This window comes from Genypterus blacodes, unplaced genomic scaffold (genome assembly GCF_046128005.1).
Source record: "Genypterus blacodes isolate CSIRO-AG114 ecotype Tasmania unplaced genomic scaffold, CSIRO-AGI_Gbla_v1 ptg000012l_1, whole genome shotgun sequence".
Lineage (NCBI taxonomy): Eukaryota > Metazoa > Chordata > Actinopteri > Ophidiiformes > Ophidiidae > Genypterus > Genypterus blacodes.
In genome coordinates this window covers 2,152,669-2,175,255 of record NW_027466826.1, presented here as the reverse complement: position 1 = coordinate 2,175,255, position 22,587 = coordinate 2,152,669, and the positions used below count along the sequence as shown (strand labels likewise).

The 22,587-nt window shown below is 44.6% G+C and overlaps 2 protein-coding genes across 3 annotated transcripts; one reads left to right on the top strand and one right to left on the bottom strand.

Annotated features, from left to right (window-relative positions):
• tsnax (translin-associated factor X) lies at positions 1-6,738 on the bottom strand. Of its 2 annotated transcripts, none has more exons than XM_076162412.1 (6): positions 6,613-6,738; positions 5,541-5,621; positions 5,319-5,433; positions 3,271-3,401; positions 1,078-1,199; positions 1-598 (listed from the first exon to the last, which is right to left on the bottom strand). In XM_076162412.1, exons 1-6 carry the CDS (start codon positions 6,650-6,652, stop codon positions 221-223), a joined length of 867 nt encoding a protein of 288 aa, XP_076018527.1. In that variant the 5' UTR covers positions 6,653-6,738; the 3' UTR covers positions 1-220. The 2 variants fall into 2 exon arrangements, with proteins under 2 accessions (XP_076018527.1, XP_076018534.1); XM_076162419.1 differs by lacking the exon at positions 6,613-6,738 and adding an exon at positions 6,032-6,351 and having other exon boundaries at positions 2-598.
• An 827-nt stretch (positions 6,739-7,565) lies between these two features.
• On the top strand, positions 7,566-22,019 carry egln1a (egl-9 family hypoxia-inducible factor 1a). The gene is made up of 5 exons (XM_076162400.1): positions 7,566-8,627; positions 17,802-17,921; positions 21,010-21,146; positions 21,242-21,309; positions 21,417-22,019. Exons 1-5 carry the CDS (start codon positions 7,899-7,901, stop codon positions 21,470-21,472), a joined length of 1,110 nt encoding a protein of 369 aa, XP_076018515.1. The 5' UTR covers positions 7,566-7,898; the 3' UTR covers positions 21,473-22,019.
• The last annotated feature ends 568 nt before the right edge of the window (positions 22,020-22,587 follow it).

Genomic DNA, 22,587 nt, shown 5'->3' with positions numbered 1-22,587 from the left:
TATTTTAACAAGTTTTATTCATGCTAAACACAAATCAGAATCAACAAAGAAAGACATGAAATGACTTATAGTACTGCTCTTATTGCGATTATAAAACATAACACGCAACATGAAACTTATCAAACATTGATATTCATTAAAAGGTATGTACAAACATCAAAGCAGACGAAACTAAGCGACGCCGTCAAACACGGTAACGAGAATAATCAAGGTCACGTCATTAAACCACGCCTTCATCGGTGTCGATGAGAGTGTTCCGACTGGAGAACACGTCGGCCAACATGTGTTTTGGGATTTCTGAGCCGCGGACGCGCAGTGTGTAACAGGCATCCTCCACTTTGCCCAGGCTCTGTCGCAGTGTGTGCAGCTTCTTTGACACCTCGTAAGGCCCCGTGTTGCCAATGAAGGAGAAACCGTCGTGGATCTGCCTTAGGAACTGACTCAGCTGGAAAGGCGTGTCGATGTCGCCGTTTCCCACACTGCTGATGCACATCCGCATCAGCTCTCCGGTCAGGTCTGCCACACCGAGAAGATAGTCGGAGGGCGTCACCTGGAAGGATACCACCTGAGTTTCCATAGGCACGTCTGAGTCCGAGTCCTGAGACGCAGAAAACTCAACGTAAGAACAAAGCCAAGATTTGTGCTGCATGTGCCTCACAATAAAAACAAAAAACAATCTTGCCATCTTGGGGATAACTATCTATTCTGACTGACTGGACCTTTTCACTCATATTGTGTGGCCATTTGTGTAAGAGTGACACAATTCAAACACTTCCTTTTGGCAATTCGGGCAAAATCCCTGCAGAGCTACATCCAAATTTAAGTAGGTGCATCTTGGACCGGACGTTGGACAGAAACTTTCGTTCCCTTGTGACAACTAGCTAGCAGAAATCGTAAACAAGGCTCACATGCTTTTAATTCCGTGAACATTTTAAGCTTTAGTCTATCATCTGTCTGCCACCTCTCTTTCACAACCGATATTTGCATTCTCACACAATATGCAGTACATACATGTAAATGTTGCCTATGCTGCCTCGATGGCTGCAACAGCGGAGGAGGATGTGACTTTAAACCTACCTTTGGTTCCCCGTTCTCTGCTTTCCCGAACACCAGGCTGGCATTGATCTCGTCCAGGCTTATGAGGGTGCGATGACGGACATAGTGCTGGAACGACACGGCCTCCACAAACTCCTGGATCCCTGATAACATACAAATACCACAGGTAAGAAAATGGGTGGATTAAAATGCCTTCAACTATTTCTGTTGATTTAGAATTGATGTTAGTTGTCCTTATTCTTCTCCATGTCTGTTTTCAGTGTATTAAGTATGGATGGACTGAAACTGTTAATCATTCAAGGAGAAGGTCACATATGAATCAGCGTTTCGTATGAACAGCAGATAAGAATACAAATAAAACACATTTCCCCTCAGTCTTTTGATTAAACAACAAAGGCCATTTTTGTGTGGGGATCTGAGGTGACCCCTCATCTGTGTTCCGCTCCTGTGTAAACAATAAGGCAATAATGACAGGACGGAAGACTTTGTGTCCGAAGTTTGTCTTTGAAGCAGCAATTGAACATCAAAGGAACTCCGACCAGTATGCTTAACGGGCGGCGGCGGCGGAGGAGGATGATGTGGTTTATCCCCACTTGACCCACTCCAAGTTACTTTCACTGCTCCAGAATATTTTCTAATCGAGCCAATCACGCCGGCATTTACATGAGCCAAAGCCTTCAGGCCAAGCAGCTGCCTGATGGGCAGAGAGCAAAGATGGTGAAGTGAAGTTAAGAACTGAAATATCACACCATTCTACATTACTCTCGTCTTGTACCTTCTCCTGCTTCTATAAAAAGAACCGTTACTTAGCAGGACTCCTAGCTACCGCCAACGGATGCCTTGTTGACCATTTCTGACGTCAATACGCTCATCTGTTGACCCTGCAAATCATTCAACACTGTTTAATGGTTTACTTATTTCTGGGACAACGGCGGGTTTGAAATTGCCGTCACATAGGAGTTTTAATCGACTTTGTTAATCTAAAACACAGTCGCTCCGTAGCAGTGTTTGAATAGGATATGACATGAAAAGGTTCAACGGCCTTTGAGTCGGGCAGAGTTCAGTTCCTGAGTTCCTTGTTGATGTCCAAACAGGGACTGAATGAATACACATTGGAGCTGGTGAATTTTGTGAAGTTTGAGGCGGTTCATATGGATCCAGGTGAGCCTTGAGAAAATGCCTGACCAGTAATGTTGGCACTCAAGTCTCGTAAATGCTGGCTGGGTTGAGCTTTAAGAGCTAATCAGAGTGCTGCACTGCTCTGTTATCAGCCGCCACTACACTTAGATTGAGCCCACAATACCTTTAATGGTCCTTACAACAAAAAACCATTATACATGCCTGGAGACGTTTAGTCCAGCCAAGATTATCTGAAAGGGAGAGAGCCTGCATGGGGAGCTGAGTCTCAATCTAATAAAGACGATGAAGGATAAAAGGCCTTATTGGTGGGAAGTGCCACTGGTCACGTCGCAGAGGATGCAGCAGTGATTTCTGAGTAACCACAATCTAAAAATGACTTCCCCAGCAACCAGATAACAGCTGACCCCCCCACCCCACCCGACTCCTACTAATGTTTTGCTCCAAACGTTGCACATATTTTGGCTACTTTCACAGAAACTGATATCGATTCCAGCAGGAAAGCAGCTTTATCAGAGGGTGCGTCCATCTACGCTATCAGTGACAAAAAGGGACATTCAGGCAGTAACCCCAAGGCAAAGATAATATTTTAATGTTTCCCATGATACACTCTATGAGTCATGTTTCTTTATCACATCTCCACCTTCCATTGTCTTTCTATGATTTTCCAGAGCACATATTGTTGCCTGTTAAAGATGTAAACAAAGACCAGTTGGATCCCTTATGAGGAGTTACTCACTTAAAAGGTAATAAGGAAACTGTATCAAATACAAAATGCGACTTTTATGGGCACTGAAGGATTGTTGATAAAGAAGATCATGAAGAATGACTTTGTAGACGCTTTCAGACAGAATTCTGTTTGTGTGCCACACTGTCAAAGGTCAAAAACACTGGTTGCCAATGCCATAAAATGACAAGAAGTAAGAAAAAAACACTTTAAGTCTAAAAAGACATTAAGGAGTATTCAGGTTCTTCATTGACGGAATAAAAACAGCATGTCAATATGACAAAGAACATGAAGGAGCTATGAAGGTGCAGCTGCCATGCCAGTTGTTTGCCAGATGTAGAAGAACTGACCTGGTGTGAAAGCCCTGTGAAACTGATAGATGTCCTCTCCTCTCAGCTCCTCTGCAATCTGACCAATCTTCTGCCTCACCCCTTCCAGTTTGACATCTGCCTCCTTCAGAATCTCCTCTGGATCTGACACACTGCCAATGTCAAAATCACACAATAAAACAAAAACAACACATAACACAATGAATAGAATTTTTTTGAATGCAAGTTCCTATGTCATACATTATATTACGTATGTTATATTGCATTATTTTGTTGTTTATTGTTTATAACAAAAAGGAGAATAGATTTAAAAGGTTCTAAAACTACAGAACGGACTGTTATTCAAAAAGCTTTATGCACTCTAGCCAACTTTTTGGACTACGGATTAAGTTTCGTCATTATACCAAAACTAGATATATTCAATGGAATTCTATGATGTGTTCGGCACAATACAATTGAAATGAAATGGCCGGAAGACGCATCTTTACAACTACAGGCCTGCTTTGAACGGACTGACTGGAACCTCTTCTCTGACCCTGACCTTGATACCTACACCACCACTGTTCTCTGCTACATCAGGACCTGCATTGAGAACATAACAAAAAACACTTCCATCAGAGTTTTCCCAAACAGAAAACCGTGGATGAGCAGGGAGGTGCAGGCTCTACTACATGAGCTGAATGCAGCTTTCAAAGCAGGGGACAGAGAGCGGTACAGCGCAGCCAGGCACAACCTGAAGACGGGCATCAAGCAGGCCAAGTCCTTGACAAGACTAAAATTGAGGACCACTTCTCCAACAGAGAACCAGCACTTATGTGGCAAGGCATCCAGCAAATAACCAATTACAAGGGAAATCAGCAACCACTGCCAGAGAACGATACACACCTCACAGAGGAGCTTAATCACTTTTTTGCTCGCTTTGAAACAGCAGAGAGTAGAACTGACTCAGCAACACCCCTACTGGATGCTGCTCACCCTCCTCTGACCCTGCAGACACATGAGCTAAGGAGGATCTTTAGCTCAGTGAATGTAAAGAAAGCAGGGGGCCCAGACGGAATACCAGGAAGAGTGATCAGACACTGCGCCCACCAGCTTGCAGAGGTATTAACAGACATTTTCAATCTGTCACTGTCCCAGGCCACCATACCCACCTGCCTCAAGTCTGCCGTAATCATCCCAGTGCCCAAACAGAGTAACATCACCTGTTTGAATGATTACAGACCAGTAGCACTCACTCCCATCATCACAAAATGTTTTGAAAGAGTGGTCCTAAAACACATTAAATCCAGTCTCCCTGCCAACTTCGACCAGCATCAATACGCCTACAGAGCACACCGATCCACAGAGGACGCCATTGCCCTTACCCTCCACACAGCACTCACGCACCTTGACAAGAATGGGACATATGTGAGAATGCTTTTTATCAACTACAGCTCAGCCTTTAATATCATCATTCCCCGCAGGCTGTCAACAAACTGCTTGGCCTTGGTCTCGATAGCTCCCTCTGTATGTGGATTAAAGACTTTCTTTCCAACCGCACACAGACAGTCAAATTTGGTTCACAGCTCTCTCCCAGTCTTACCACCAGCACTGGGGCACCGCAGGGCTGTGTCCTCAGTCCAATGCTGTATTCACTCTACACGACTGTGATGTCATGTGATGTCGTATGGGATGCCGAGACATGTCATATGAGTCTTCTTGAGCTATTGGGACATCTTGAGCTGTGAAACTACTCATGTTTTAATGGAACTGTGTGTTGTTTATTTATGATTTATTAATGATTTATTTATAGTTGTTTATTTATAGTTTATTGCTGTTATTTATTACTGTTCAATGATTCGGGCACAGCACAAATGCATTTTGTTGTATTATCATAAACAATGACAATAAAAGCTATTCTATTCTTATACAGTTGAAACTGAACACAAAGAAGGGTATGTTGGTCTTAAACCTTATCGAAGTGGAAAAATTGGAGTTGCAGTTTGAACCACATTGTCGTGTGTGTGTGTGTGTGTGTGTGTGTGTGTGTGTGTGTGTGTGTGTGTGTGTGTGTGTGTAGCAGCACATACCTGGTCACTCTGTGTAGTAGAAAAATGGTCCTCTTGCTCTCAATGGTGACATCCCGACTGCTCTTAACAAGACGCTCATATTTGTCATGCTTGGTGTCAAGCTCCTGCTGGAAACCTTTAAAGACATCCAGGTTAGACTGCATACTAGTTTATTAAAAAAAGAAATTGAATTGACAACATCCATGTGTGGGAAAGCACAGAGGCTCAATGATGAAACTTTACCTTTGAAGGCCAGAGAGACATGTGAGGGTGGGTTAGCACTCCCAAGGAAGCCAACAGCATTCTTCCGTGGACATCCTTCAACTGAAATGAGTCAAAACAAACAGTGAGGAGATGATACATCTGTGCAACCGAGCTCAGTGAATTGTCCTTTAGACTCAGTTCAGCGTGTGACGGCAACAGGGAGCGTTCAACCACTTTATGGCTGTAGAGCAGGGCAGCTAGACGAGTACGGCGAGAACAGTGCTTAAATTTCCCTGTAACAACAACATAACTGTATCTGGAGTCTGCTTTTATCGTCATTGCTATAATAGTCTCATTATCAATGTATAATCATTTATTGGGTATTATATGAGTGGTTAGCTTTTAGTGTTGTTATTTTTACCAAATACCAGCTAGTAGCTATACCATGCTAATTTGCAAAATAGAACTTTCAAGTAAAACTAGCAAGACAACATGTTTATTCTTTGATAGGTCTCAAACAGCGGACTTACCTTCACGCTTATTCATAGCTCCAGTGTTGCTGTCTAATCTATGAATAGAACCAATAAGTTTAACGATTGGTAACGGTTCTTAATTCGCGGCTTTAGCGTTTGGAAACTGTCTGCCACATGTAACGCTGACTCCACGAACTCTGTTCCAGCTCGGAGGGATTGTAAGTGTCACCAGACAAAAAAGATCCGCTCTTCCAATCAAAGCTAATATCTTTGACTAACAACGAGTGAAATGGCACAGATTCGGAAGAAACACTGTGTTTTAAAAACAGGCACTTGTGTGGACAGCCCTCTGCTCAGGGCCTTTGCGCTGTTTACAAGCGTAGCAGGAAATAGAGGCGCGAAGTGCATCACGGGTAATGAAGTACCGCCGGAATGTGTGTGCACTTCCTAAGAGTTTAATACTATACGATAGTTATATTTGTGTGAATTTAAAAAAAAGTGAGGAATACTTAAAAACTCAGATCAGAGCTAAAACATTTCAAACTGTATTGTGCTTAAAATATAACCATTATTGCAGATATTATTAAAAGCCTGCGAAATGTGATAGATAAATGCCATTTTAGACGCCAAGAACTTACTGTTTTCAATGAAAATAATGATTGAGGAAAAAGGCTTCATATGTACAACAATTCCAGTAAATACCGAGTCATTGGTTGTTAATCAAGCGTATTTCGTCCAACCTTTCTTGATCAGATTACATGCGCCTCTCCAAAAGCTCCGCCTCCAGAGACTCCTGCCGACTGTGTACGTGCCACACGCCGGGTGCCAACATGCATGCGGTTTCGCCTCTGCCCTGCACACTCCCCTTCATTCACCAACGCATTTCACGTGTGCCTATGCTGGAATGCAGGCTTAATCGCGACATAACACAGCATTTTCATCTAAACATAACATCCCATTTCAGAATATCTCCTAAATTTTCAACTGAAACAAACATTCCGATGGTGTCAAGTCCTTCTCATTCAAATTAACAATTAACTACAAACAAAAAAACAGCACATACATCATTTGGAAAAACACCATTTGTTGGGTGAATGGAATTCCACATATGCAAGTCAGGAATAAGCGTAAAACACACTCGGACTGAGGGTGACGAATGTTGCCTTAGCGTGCCTCCCTATAAACCCCTACATTCGGTGTAGGAACGTAAACGCGTCCTTACTGGATATCCAAGCGTTTTTAAAACAAATATCAATACTAAAAATAACAACAACAACAATGTGTGTTAAGCGTGCGTGCGTATTTTCTCTGGGGTATGTTAGTTTTTGGTCGGGTGGTGCTTAGATGGTTTTCATATGCTCAGTGATCGTACACGATTGTAAACACTAATACAAATCGTTCACATCTTTCACGCTTTGCGGCAATGAGACTCTCAATTGTGCACCATGTCATACCCAAAGCCACTGCCAAATCGTGCCATCGCTGTTGTTATTATTATTATTTTGGGGCACCGCCTCCACGTTGTGTCATTTCATTGGTATTCATCTCTCCTACGGTCAAAGAAGGCAACACGAGGGCGGGGCTTGTCAGTCGACGTCGCGCGGGGTGGAACACAATCTGTGCTCACACTGACCTGCGCCATGCACAGACCGCTGAGCCACTGCTAGCCCGAAGAAATGCCTCCTGAAGACCGCGACCGATACCGAAATGAGAGCCCGGGGACAAATGTCGTTGTATCATTACACTTGTCCGAGGTGTGAAGACGGAGTAAGTGAGATGAAATGGTTATGTTTTGAGTCTTATTTTTCCGTTTCGCTCGGTGTAGCGTGGCAGAGGCACTGGGTCGTTTCCAAAGTTGTCGGTTAACAGGACGCGTGTGAAGGATCGGACTTAAAGGTGCAGTGCACCCGTTGTAACTGCAAACATGGAGAAGCAACAGGACGCCCTCGATTTGGACCGAGACCGACAGTACTGTGAACTTTGTGGGAAAATGGAGAACCTGCTGAAGTGTGCGCGATGCCGGAATTCATTCTACTGTAGCAAGGAGCATCAAAAACAGCACTGGAAGAAACACAAGCTAATTTGTAAAGAGGCGGACAAGGCGAAGCTTCCAACACACAAGTCCGAGCCAGCACAGCCGTCAGGAGACGGCATTGGACAGGAGAAGTGCCGACAAAAGATAAGCACCGGACAAACGGACAGTGCATCTCCGAGCGGCGAGAGGATGAAAGGATTCATCACAAACGCAGAAGCGCCGGGGATGGGTGACGGACAGGGAGATGACGGGTCAAAAAACGGCACCACACCTAACGGACAAAGTGGTTCAACTCCCCAAAAACTTGCTATGGAGTACATCGTCCCGTGTATGAACAAGCACGGTATCTGCGTGGTGGACAACTTCCTTGGAACAGAGACTGGGATGGGTATTTTAGAGAATGTCATGGCTCTACATGAAACGGGTAGATTCACAGATGGCCAGTTGGTCAGTCAAAAGAGCGATTCCACTAAAGACATCCGAGGCGACAAAATCACGTGGGTAGAAGGGAGGGAGTCCGGCTGCGAGAAGATCCTCTTTCTTATGAACCGCATGGACGACCTGATCAGACATTGTAACGAAAAACTGGGAAACTACTCAATAAATGGAAGGACAAAAGTAAGTATGACAGTAGGTGGAAGCATACGTTTAACTCAATGTAGGGTGTTGAACATGCGTGTAAGCATGTGGTTTTCTGCGCTATGGTGTCCGACTTCTGCCCCTTTGATTCAATGGGAAGCTTATATATAGGAGGCAAAACTAGGAGTATTCAGACTTAACAGTACCAGGAAGAGTAGTTTGTCAAAATATGTCAGTTTTGCCCAGAACACACACAGTCTTTCTCACAGAGACGTCTTATTTCTTAATTTGATCCAACTTCAAATATTATGTGACCATTGCTCTGAGTCACTAGAGTGGATTATCATCTTTACACAATGCATTTTCCATCCACAGTTCCCAAGGCTGGACAGATTGTCTTAGGTTATTACAAAATATATATCCACTCGCAGCATATCAGCTAAGATAGATAAAGGAGGTGGTGCCTCTGCCCACTTATCATACTCTGTTGATACGCAGTGATAAATGCTATGTAAATATACAGTAAAGTTGTAGCATAGTATTATGTATTATTTAACTAGTGTTACATTGACAACCTCCATCTTATTTTGCTTTAATTCCACTGCAAACACTGTATTTATTCATTCATTCATTCATTCTTAGTCTCTGTTTTTGTGAGGGCAATACACTAGAATTGTTTGCTCACGTCTATGTTTTAGTGCATTGCTATTCCAGTAGCCAACCAATCTTTCACACATTGCCTTTATTTTATAACCCAAGTTCCTACCAAAGCTGCTGTAAGCACATGTGAGAAAACGAGAAGGCCATGCAAAAAGGCTAAAAGCATTAGAACTGTTCCAATAAGTAAACAACAACAAATAATTTGAAACTGACAAAAATAGTTGACATCCACCATTCTTTATTACATATTTAATAGAACTGACACTTTTCTTTTGCTTTTCAATTTAACATTATGTTAAATAATAAACAAATGAAAGCCTGCAGCCATGTGTCAAACATTTAGATGAATGTGACAGCTGATCCAGTCAGATGGGCCTCTGAATCATCTTCATTGGCAGTTGATCGTGCTCTCTGTCCTTGTGACAAAGGATCAACTACGCATAGAGAGGTTGCATGCTACAAGCGAGCTTTGCTACACTAGTAAATTTCAGTAGGACACACTAAGTGGCATACCCTTGCCTTGAGATATCGGGTTGAGAGAAAGGCCAGTTTGTATCAAGGCTGGCATGGACTGAATGGAAACTGGGCAGATTTGTGTTTCAGTATGACTTGTTTCCTCAGAAAATGCCTGATATTATAGGTAACCTCATTTCCATGCTGGCTCCTTTCACACAATAATGAACACCAACTGTACTTTTATAAATAGTCTCTTAGTCAATTCGAAGCAATATAGCTTTTTTTTTACCCTCAGTAGATTATTGTGGGCAGTGTCAAATCAGCAGCCTGCTGCAGCTTCAGGCGATGTCAAACTTGCTCCAGCTAGGCTGTTGTGTTGCGTGTGACCTGTGACTCTTTTTTAGCCAGATCTAGTCAACAAGACCTTGTGGCCTCAGAGTAACCCAAGAGGAGATGAGCTGCTTCAGCCCTCCCCTGTTTCTCCTGGGAAAACAATTTCTAGCACAGTGTCACTATCACATTAATAGAATTTGGGCCCAATCCAGTTTTCCTCATTGAAACATCTATTGATACCAGTATTTACGCAATATTTTACTGAAAATGCAGCCCTGACCAGACATTTTGGAGATAGCATTTGAATTGTCTTTGTGGATATTGAGTGCATTTTACCGATTGCATTGTTTTGTCATATCTAACAAATCATGGACAAATTAACTCAACAAAGCCAACAATGAATTTATCTCACTAACAAGTACTGTCTATAGCAAAGCAGAATAGATTAACAAGACTAATGTATCTTACTTTGCCTGAGAAGAAATCGCAGGAGGCTCTTTTTTCAGCAGCTCTTACAGGATAGTTATATGGCACCGAGGCTTAGGTATGTTAGGCATTTACATTTCAACTCTATTCTGTGACATGTAGATGAACTTGTACATAGTTCCTGGAAACCTGTCTTTGCTTTCTTCAGTTAGCTGATTGTTTGTGTGTTTTACTGCCTGGACCTCATTAATCACCTCTCTGAGATCAGATGCTTCCAAAAGAAATCAGGCATTTCAGGGCTTGAGAGCTGTGCACCTGGATGCTGGTTGAAACACTGTTGAGGACTTGACTTCCTTCCCCACTGCCCCAGTGGCCTTGGCATACATATGCCTGGACCCTGGGCTGCGACCTGTGAAAATAAGCATAACCCGCACAAAAGAAACACTACCAGTATCAATGTTTCAAAGGGATGTAATATAATGCAAACACGGTTCACCTAGGGACGATGGAGCCAAATAATTACTTAATCTCATTGTTTTCCATTTCCCCTATTCATTTGATAAAATTGTGGCAAGTCACAAGCTGCAGCAGATGTTTGCATCTCCGATTCCAGCACATAGAACTCTATCTGAACCCATTCTGACATGGCCAGGTAACCTTTGAGTTTGTAGAAGGTGATAATGACCAACCACTGAATGTTTTTATGTCCTTCATGTCAAAAACAAAGCTATCACTAAGCATATCAAAGCTGTAGGCCCATTGACTGTATACTGTTGTGTTGGTCATGAAACAAGCTTCAAATAGCTTTTTTTATGATTTATATGTGTTACTGTGTAATATGTAGTTATTCAATCAATAGGGAAAGACCTGTTGCATGTTGTCAGTTTTACTTAAAGGCATACAAGACATTTGTTGGTTTTGTATGGTTTGGTCAAGTATTACATGTGACAACCAAATTCAAAAAAATAACAAATTTAATAAGATAAAAGGCGAGGCCAGCTCAAAGGTAGTCAAGCCAAGCATTTTTTAACTAAACCCAAACAAAGCTGTATACAGTATTGTGTTAAACAGCCTTTGAAAATGTGCAATGACAAGCTTTTGTAATGTCATTAGTAAGGTTATGGCAGAGCAGACGCAGACCCGTTTTCTTGAGGAAGTTGACCGTTGACCTAAATCTTAAAGCCCTATAGAGTAAGTCGGCTAGAGGAAGTCATGTGGTGGTCCCCTGAGGGTTGCAGGCTATACGAGTTCTACGGCACCAACCTGACGTAGCACCAGGCATGCCACCTTCTTCCTGCTTATTGTTTTACTAGGCAGTAAACAATGTGGCCCGAGCACAGGATTCATCACAACCTTGTTTGTTTTGAGGATCCATCATCCACAGTGAGGCGTGTGACGTCCTGTAGTTAGTCCCAAATCTCTCCTGACAATACACATTAATGCATGTTCTGAGTAATTTTGTAGCTCCAAGTACCCACGGGTTATCTCCCCCCCGAATAAAATGTAGTTATTTAACAGAACTATTTTCACATCATTGTGAAAAGCACAAGCATTAGGCCATTTTTTCTCTCTCTCTTGCTACTTTGTACTCTGTAACAAGAGAGACGTCTATGGCGTCGGTCTCTCATTCCTAGATGCAGCTGGTGCGTCTGTGAATGAAAGACACGCCAGTTACAGGTGCACAGATCAGCTAATATATTCATCCATTCCACCGTCCAAAAATGAGACCATTTAGAATGTTGACTCAGAACGGCCTACACGTCTTTGTGTTTTTCTCGCTGTCAAATCTCTCACCGGCAAAATGAAAGTATCGATGACTAATTTACAGAATGAATTACTGTGGTATATGCCCCAGCTACTCTGTTAGCTCAGAGAAAATCAGTTGACTGTCAACCATGTGTATTCGCGTAATAGGATTTGTCAAAGAGCTGTCAACTGTCGACTGTTGCACCTCTGCTTTAAGCATACCAACCGATCAACTCATTTGGAGTTCTGTACATTTGTATTTGTGTCCATTTGATACAGCTTTAGATTCAAGCTATGAGTTTTAAACGTTATGCGATGACGGGACACTCTACTTTTGTTTTCCTTGCGTCACGGTGAGGATGCTGTTTACGTCCTCCTATTGTTTACTGACTATAGAAAAGAAGAAAGGAAGAAAGTGGGTCATTACTTTGAAGGGATTTCCTCTCCAGGCCGCACCAGTGTCTGTCTGATAAAACGAGCTCAGGCTGCAGTTTCTCACACTCCCGTACACTACAAGGTCTCCATTCCAACTGCTTAAAGTAGTGTTTGGATAAGCTGCTACACACTGCAACTACAGGCAGCAAGCAACAATGCAAAGCGCCAGTGATGGGTTCGAACACAATTTCCACCAATGTCAGGAAACGGTTACCTATAATCTTAGATATATATACATTTTAAATCCACCAGCAGCTATCGTTTGTCACCTGCTTTGATTGTTGATTGATTTGATTGTAGTGGAAGGACAGAGTCAGGATGAAATCAGCACATAGAACCCAGAGCAATACATAATTTGCAGTGCTCATCAATGCAGTCATAACGCCTAGAAGTTATCTTTCCATTTTCTCTTTGATTATGTTCGTCACTGACTGTGCGAGACGCTCGGAACTGAAAAGCACTTGTGCAAGCTCCTGCTCCGGTTTCTCACATTGACGGCTTGATATCTTTATAATGGGGGTTGTCGGAGCCATCAGCGGGCAGCCAGTCTCCATTATTCGATGCAGCATCCTAACAGCTGGTTTGGATGTATGAGCAGTGCAGAGCGGTGCGGCACCTCGTCATTCCGACTCCAACCGGTTAGTCATGCTAGTGCAACAAGACAGCGAGCAGACAGGAGAGAGGAGTCGTGACTTGTTAAATTTATTTCAGAGTGTGGCTGTAACAGATGAAAGTGATGAAAGGGGTAAAGGGCGCTGAGTGCTCAGTATTTCACACAAATACATGGAGCATGGTGAGGCAGCACAGACCCCTGTTAATAATTCATCTTGGTGGATGCTCATGCGTTGTCCCCAACTTCATTCTTGTAGTATGTAGTCTAATTTGAAGCAAAATTGAGTGTGACAAAACATTCCAAGCATTATTCTCCAGAACCCTTTGAATGGAAAAACCTGCTTTTAAATATGGCGTGTGGGAAGGCAATATGACATCTTATGCAATGTGTAACATGCGAGTATGTGAACAACACTGTGCTAACATGCTCACATTTGGCATTATGTTAGTGTTTGCAGGCGTGCGGTAGCTGCAGTGGATATGTGTAACAAATGCCAGCAGGTGAGCTGTGCTGTGCGTCAGCAGAGAACTGTGCAGGAACAAAACAACCCTCCTCATCAGGAACGCCAGAATGTTTGACTTGCCAGTTTATCGTGCTGACGTTTAACGTTTCACCTTGAGGTGAGCAAATCCAGCTGACGCTATTGGCTATTGTTATTGAATTTGACTGATACGTCAGAGAAGTTTGTCAAGTATTGTGTGTGTATAGTGTGTAGTAACACAGTGTGGTGAAAAGATTATAATTGGTACTTGGGCTGGAGCCATTGTTTATCCAGTTTTACATGATGAATCATGTCTGTTGAACATGATTTGCTGATTTGTTTTTCTTTCTAACCTTTAAAATGTCAAGGCGGCAACACTTCAAAAAAACGTGGTTGAACTGAACGCATGGAAGTGAATTATTTATTATTGGGTGTCGTGTTTTGGTTTGCATTCATTGAGTCGGCAGGGCGTCAGATGAGTGATGCCTCGGTCCTGCTCGTGCTTGTTCTGGCCAATCCTATGAATGTTTGATTTATTTGAGGTCTGATTTGCAATTGCCCGAGTCTAATTGAGAAGGAGGAAGAAAAATAAATAGTGGCGCACGCTTTGCCTGAGATAAATCTGGTCTGCTATAATGGGGGGTTTCCCCTCTTCCATAAAGGGATGAACTCAAATAAGCAGGGAATTTAACTTTACCAAACCAACAGAGGGTATATATACATTTTGGTTTGCGCTTTAATGCCATATAACATACGTACCAACTATAAAACCTTGATGATAATGGCAGGGAAATGCCTTACTCCAACTATAGCTCCAACTATAGATAACATGCTAAGATAATGTAGAGGAAGTTTGTAATAGATTTTGGTAATGTGCAGTGATTAAACAAAACAACCCTCAGCCTGTTTGATGACCCTCTCTCTGTGTGAATGCTACTTGCTCTCCAAAGCCGTGGCCTGCGGAATGTAAACAAACAGCAAGGCAAGTGAGGTCAGCGTCCTAATGACGGCCACAGAGGAATGCGGAAGAAAGAGCGGTTGGATGGGATGCTCAAATAAGGAGAAAGGTTAGAGGTGAAGGTGGCAGAGGAGCAAATTGGTGTCGCGGGTTTCACGTCGGGACAGAAGAAATCACGACTTCATGGACCTACTCTGATGGTCTTTCAATAGGTCTTTGTGTAGGTTGCGTGCCACCATGCATGACGGATGATGTCAAGCTCTCTTCCAGCATCTTACCAAAGTTCTTCTCCTCAAGAAGCGGGTTTCACCTCAAACTTCCAATGATGGTTCATCCAGTGTCGGCGTTCTCTTGCCCAGGGTTAGATATGGATCTGCCAGCTGAGGGACCTGTGAGGCGTCTCTCTGTTTCTCACACTAGAGTCTCAGATGTTTTCACCCCTCTGCACAGTGGTGCACCGCAGCCCCACCTCCTCTTTCTGTCCTGGATAGAACCAGTTTGCGCTTTTCAGTGAAGGAAGCAGTGCACGCCTTTGTAAGTTATCTCCAGTTTCTTGGCAATTTCTTGCATTGAAATGCCTTTTCTTGTCAAAACTACAATAGACTGATAGGTTTCTGAAGAACGTGCTTCCTCTCTGGCCATTTTGAAACCCTAAGCGAACCCACAACATGTTGATGCTTCAGATACTCAAGTTGACTAAAGAAGGCTGTTTAATTGCTTCCTTAATCAGCATAACGGTTCTCAGCTGTGCTAACGAGGGCCTTCTAATGATGAATAAGCCTTCTGACCTGGTCACTTCCTATTGGTTAACACAATGTGCCAGGACATTTGTCAGTGATTCAAAACAGAATTTTAGTAGTAATGTGTGTCTCTCCTTGAATGTCTCCATCAGTATTTGCACCATGTAGTGACATAGTGAGTAAGTTTCCTGTTTGTTTCCAGACCAGAGGCTCTTTATGTTCCAGCTCTCGCATTGCAACCCGGTGGCTGTAGCGTTCGATTCAATGCAACGTTGCAACACAAAGCACGGGCGCGTGCTCGGTTATGTACGGTGTAAGTTTGTAATTCGACTCGCAAGCATAAGGAAAGAACTGGCTGAGGTGGATTGTATTTGCTCTTGTGTGAGACTTACTTAGACCAAGTAACATATCTATGAGGAAGCCAGTGTTTGGCTGAAGCGTATGTTCATTCAGCCCCACTGTACCTGGCAGGCTCTTGGGTCATTACTGCACATTTGTGCTGAAGTGTTTCCTCTAGTGTGGAGCCTATATCGCCTGGAAGGAAGTGGAAGGTGACAGTGCTGCGTGTGGGATTTCTGCAAAGTGCCAAGGTTCTAACACAGTGAGTCACCCCGCACATCCTGCCCCTCGCACATATCCTTCCCCCACACGCGCGTTTTTTCGCAACTGCAACTCGGGCCCCGGCCTTTTTGCAGCGCGAGCCGAGCGGGCTACGTGTGTGTGGGGGTTGGGGGTGGGGGTGGCGGGTGTCATAGCCGAGGATCAGCCAACCTTCCTTCACGATCTGCACGTAGCAGGGCCATTAAAATACTGCACCCTTTGGAGGAAGGCCAAGAGTCAAAGTTTACAGCAGTTCACTCACTCTCCTCTGCTGCTGTAGCACCACCCTCTGCTTTCTCGATTTATGCCTCTTACCCCCCCCCCCCCCCCCCCCCCCCCCCCCCACACACACACACACACACACACACACACAGTCTCTTTAGCACGCATACACGCACACACACTTTTTATCGTATTGAGGCTTACTGACAGGAAGCCCTTTGTCAGCTGCAATGCTCCTCACCTGCACTGAACCCCTGTAGCGCCCAGCAGCCGCTCTCTCTCTCTCTCTCCCCCTCTCCCTCTCCCTTACCTCTCTCTTTTTTTTGCCTTAGATAATGTAGTTTATCTGTCTGGAGCAGCGGTTGCCCACTCACGATGCACGGGTGTTGTTGTGAGCTTTGAAGGCCCCGATCTGTGCATTCCAGCGGTAACCTGCATCGCTCTAAAGATGTTTGCACAGTGTGGAATGACTCAAACAACTACGGTTAAATGCACAGGGAAATAAGATTCAGATGTATCTGTGATGTGTGTGTGATACACCACCCCCTCCCTCTCCCCCCACGCCTCCTTATTCCTGCTTCCTGGGTGTTGAAGTACTGGAGAAAGATTGTGCATGCAGAGCGGCTTCATGGAATTGTTTTTGAAGACGATTACCCCTAAAAGTACCGTGTATATTAGAATAAAGTCTTGTGTGCTCGACTGTCAGGGCTACATAATCTCGTCTTCCTAAAGTCTAAACATGTTTAAATCTAATACATCTTATCATTCTGCTGATAGGACAGCGTTTCAAAGAGAACATCAAACGCAGTTCCACTTGGCGCGAGACCAACTCACAAAGATTTGTCTGCGGCTAGTGTTTACGATAATGTTTCTGTGGTTTATGTTGATCCAAGTACGTGGAAGAATGTGGAAGAACTCGCCTCTATGTTTGTCAAATCATCGCTCACTCAGACGTGATGCATAAGGGTTGAATCTACCTTCTGCATTTTACACGTGCAGGCTTTCGCGCTCGTCTTCCCTCCGTGTGAGTCATCTTTACGCTCGTGTGAGAAACCACGTTGTGTAGTTTTGCAGATCAGATCTCGCTTATCTGTGTAATAACTCGTGGAAAAAAGTTGATTCAAGCCGAGGCGGCGGCGGTGGATTTTCCTCCCTGCGGTTTCTCACAAGCAGAACAAAGAAGGTTTAATGTCATAGAGCTTTGGACTTTAATACAAGTCGCCACACGTGTCTTATTCTTGAGGGGACACGTCTGCTACACCCGAGGAGATCACTGGAATCATATAAGTTACCCCCCCAGGTGGCTTTCTCGCAGTTCAGGTTCACAATGAGCGACTCCCGCCCGTACCATTCACCACAGAGGTGATGTGAGGACAGCACAGGCCATGATGGTCTGCTAACAAAGGAGGGAACGCTGCACGCCCAGACCGCCGCGCACCTCCCCGCCGCCCTCCCTCCCTGCTCCCCGCTTCATTTACATTGCACGCCTATGCTTTGGGATCTGGTTTGTGCTCATCGTGTTTTTTTAATCTCCTCTCTTCAGGCAATGGTGGCGTGTTACCCGGGAAACGGCACTGGATACGTGCGCCACGTGGACAACCCCAACGGTGACGGCCGGTGTGTCACATGCATATATTATCTGAATAAAGATTGGAACGCCCAGGTACGTGAACGAGGGGTCTTTACTTCTTTGGAGTAAGTTAAAAATTATGTCTGCCAGACGCACATAGCTCATATTTTGGTTTGGAGCTCCGAGTCATTTACATCCCATCCTGGTTCAGACAGACTGTTGGCGTGTGCGTGTCAGTACGTGCTGTCCGGCCACTCTGCTCGCCTGTAATCCCATTAAAATACAGGGCTCATACTAATCCAGGCCGACCCAGGCAGGGGACAACAGCGCCCCCGTGCTACTTTCCACACATCCATCATCCCGCCGTCGAAGGTTCTGCTCTTTGTGCCGACAGCTGACGGTGGCACGTAGCAGAGTTTCACAGAAACGGCGAAATTATCAACTCTGACGGCGCGGCATATTGTCCGGCCGGGACCTGTAAAGCAGCTTCCTGTCCCGCGTCTGAACACCCAACAGATGGATACAGGCCGCAAACCGCTCACAATCTGAATTTTGTTTTTGTCACATCCACATCCTGAGCATAAACAAGCTACACCATGACTGTGGCATTTTTGAGATGAGCGTTAATCAGCCCCGAGTTAGGGTAGGAACTCACCTCTTGAATATGAGGAAGGTAAACAGGACGCTGCACGCCAGGAAGGATTGGCAGGTCGCATTTACGGGGGCAGCACAATCAGTAAGATGGACGTATGAGTTTCATCGGCGGGGATCAAAGACGCGAGGTACGTGAGTAGGTCGCCGTCTGAAACTCTCTCACGTATTTGACCTCCAGACCTGCTTTGGGAATTATCTAATTACAGGAAACTCTGGCTTGATTCTGCTTTGTGCGGCCCGGAGAGAGGAGGTCCATTAGCTATTATCACTGAATTCCAAGCCAAGAGCCCGGGCTGAACGTGCACGTCGTCACGCCGAGTGCTGACAGTTTGTAGCTTGAAACGCAAAAGATATCAAAGTGCACCTCCTTTTTGAACTGATAAACATTGGGTCAGCGGTGTTGAACCTAAACCGATTCCTCCGCTAATTCAACGGGATAATGCCGTCACAGCTTCTGCAGCAGCTCGCCAGTGTGTGTATACACTAAATCCCCGGCCTGTTTATGTTTGGAACAGTGCGCATCCGGTCGGTCGCTCTGTTCTTCCTTTTTAAACAGCCGATCTCTATTATGTTTGTGCACAGGCCTCAATTATTCAAATGAGCCATGTTCTGAAACGCTCCCGCTGAACCTCCCGCTCTGATTGGCCGCGGCGTTTAAAGCATACGCTGAGCCGCCCCTTCTATGTAAAGCGGTTGCCTGGAAACTGGGGGCTCCATGAGAGACCAACATTGCTTCACACCGTTCATTTTCCCACCGTTCTAGTTATTTACAGTTTTCGACGCCGTGCTTAATAATTACTGTTGACGCCGCTATGCGGTTTAGGACGTCATTCTGTGTCGTATGTGAGAGACGAGTATGTAATTGTGTTAAGATAAAACATCATAGGTGGTCTGAAGTACTGTGTAACAAATGGGATTCATAATTGTGTAATATATGAGCATTTATGAAGAAATAGGAGAGAATAAAGGTAACAATTCCACCATATGAAACAATATTACTGAATTCAAGGTTCTTTCTGCTGAATTAGGATCAGGACGTATCCCACATGTATCTTCATATCCTGGAGCACAACATGTTCCTCTGACTAAAGCGCAGACGTGTCATGAAGTTAAATTAGGCGTGCTATCATACAGCAGGCAGCCGTTTTCAGCTCCTTCTACTGTTTCCACCGCCCAGCAGCCTGAGCAGCAGACCACAGCAGCTTTCTCATTCACTGTGATATGAATGATTGCACTCTTCTTTCAGTCTCAGTTCTTGCGTGCTTAATCCAGACGGGACTGATTTTGCCTTTTGGTTCATTGATTTAGTTTGTTCGTACATTTGCAGTGCCACGGGTGACTGGGGTAAATGTTCAATCAGTCTTCTGCTAGTGATATTTTTGGAAACTATTAAAAGTTTAGTTGACTAAACACACAAATCAGCAGCTACTCGTCTAATAACGCCCCTCAAAGTGATAGGGAAAGGGGTTTCTTTCTTAAAATGGTGTCAAAGGTCAGTGTGCGTTCTGTCTGGCTGCTGGTGGTTTCCCTTTATTATTATTACGATCATTTTGGCAGACGCTTTTATCCAAAGCGACTTACATTTGCTCCCCCCTTCGCAGAGGGGGGAGCAATTGAGGGTTCAGTGCCTTGCTCAGGGGCACCTTGGCAGGGACTCGAACCGGCAACCCTCCGGTTCCTAAGCGGAAGCTCTACCCACTCGACTACTGCCTCCCCTTTACATGACATGATTGTATTGTATTATTGATGGGGGTGTGTGTCATTTAACACCGGTGCCGTTCAGCTCGATGTCCGCCAAAGGGTCACAGGGCGGCCAACAGGATCATCCTGTGGTCCGGACGTCACCGGCGTGTTACTCCAACTCTGCCGCTCGCACTCGAGCCGCTGTGTTGTTTTTTCCAGCCGCTCTCTCTCTCTCTCTCTGACCCGACAGTGCCCTCGGTTTTTAGTTTAGTCACACCGCTGGCGTTCTTCCTCGGCCAAAGTCGGTACAAACGGGAACAGCGTCGCTCGCACGCCGGGTGTGAGCCGTTTTAGCCCCGGTACTAGTTTCCGTGTGAAGAGAGGAGCCCTATCATATCCACCGTGCCAGAGTTGGAACTGGCACCCCCGCAGCAATCTGCTTTTTCACTCTTCGGGGTCCTTTATCCAGCCGGCGCAGTTTTTCCTGTGGGTTATTCTTCCTATCCCTCCACAGGAAAGCCGTCCCCCGCTGCTGCTTCCTATCCTGAGCTTTCCTCTGAGCCCTCCGAGTTGGACAAGCCTTTTCCTTCACATTGATGTCCTATGTTTACAATTGAACAGGTTTAGCATGTGGCCCGTGTAGGCGGCTCTCACACGGCTCATGTATGCTGTTGATCAGGCGCTTGTGTGTCTAACCTGAATGAGCCTTTAAGCGAGACTCGGCACAAAACCAGTCGGCTTTTGTCGCAAAGGCTTTCCGACAGCTACTCCTCACCTTCCTGCCGTCGCTTTGTCCTGGTTTGTGTACATAATGACATTGTTCCTCCTTGTACCGCTCTTCCAGGAACACGGCGGCCTTCTTCGAATCTTCCCTGAAGGAAAGGCCCAGTTCGCCGACATAGAGCCCAAATTCGACCGGCTGCTGCTGTTCTGGTCCGACCGGCGGAACCCGCACGAGGTTCAGCCCGCCCACGCCACCAGGTCGGCGTTCCGTCCCCGCACCAATTCAACAAAAGTCACGCACTCAATCTCAAAACGTCCATGTCCACTGATCCGCCCGTTTCCACTCTCCATAGGTATGCCATCACCGTGTGGTATTTTGACGCAGACGAGAGGGCCAGAGCTAAAGAGAAATACTCCACAGGTAGGCTGCCATGCGTTGTCCGCTCTCGATACCTCATACCTTCCACCCCTCCACATGTTCCACAGCTGTAACACTAATGCTCTCCTCTCCTTTGTTTGTGTGTCCAGGCGCTGGTGAGAAAGCAGTGAAGGTAGAGCTCGCCAAACCGTCAGAGCCCAGCTAGTGGGCACCCCACAAACACACCCCCCTACAAAACAGCCATTAAGTGCTCTGTACTGAGAAAGTGGCCTATAGTGTGTGTGTGTGTGTCTGTGTGTGTGTGTGTGTGTGTGTGCGTGAGAGAGTGTGTGTGTGTGTTTGTTAATGCGTTTTGCTATTTTGCTAGAGCGGGTGACCCATGTTAACCCTATAATAGAAATCGAAAACAGTGATTTCTGTTGATTTGTACCGATCCTGCAGATGGTTAATGTCATGACATTGTACTAAAGGGACAGTCTGCTTTTCTTCTCCACCTTACTGTTGGACAAAGTTTATATTACAGGAAATGTTTCAAGAAAATCACTTGAAACTTGAATTAAAGCTTAGTTAGGGCTCATGTTTTGCATATTGTTTTTGCAGTTAATTCCTTAAAGGTACAGTGTTCTGCATATGCTTGATGTGTTATGCTTTTCACATGGAATCAGCTGTCATAAGTTATGTATGACAAAATGTGTTTGGGTTTGCAATAACAATAACATGAGGATGATTTGAATTAAAACTCAATTTTCTGACAGCACTTTAGGGGTCATAGTTTTATTTCTTTGCGTGTGTGTGTGTGTGCGTGTGTGCGTTTGTTGTGGATTCATCGGCGTCATGGTTGTGGTTAGACTTGAGCATAAGTTGTGCACCACCACTTTGCCTGGTGTCGTTCTGCCCTCTGCAGGATAGATTTTGCACTGCACCCGTTAAACCTTCTGATGTGACCCAGCAACGGAGTTTAGTATCCGCCTTCATCTCTTTGCATTTTATTGATGAGTATTCTATGAATTCTAAAGATTGTTTTTAATATAAAACATTTTGTATTACTACATTGTGAATGTGCAAGCTATTTTAATACACAAATGAAGAAACGGAGAGAAAACAATGATTTGTAAGAATCTAAAATGAGATGATGTACATCTGCAATACTGAATGATTTTGAATAAATAAAGGTTTAAGAGATGAACCACTCAGCTATGCTTCCAGTAATATAGGAAAGGGATTTTGTTCATCATATTGTAGGAATAATTTAGTCAACTTTATGACCATCAAACAGCGACAACAAATTACATTTTTGGTCCTTTTTTCACCTGTTTGATC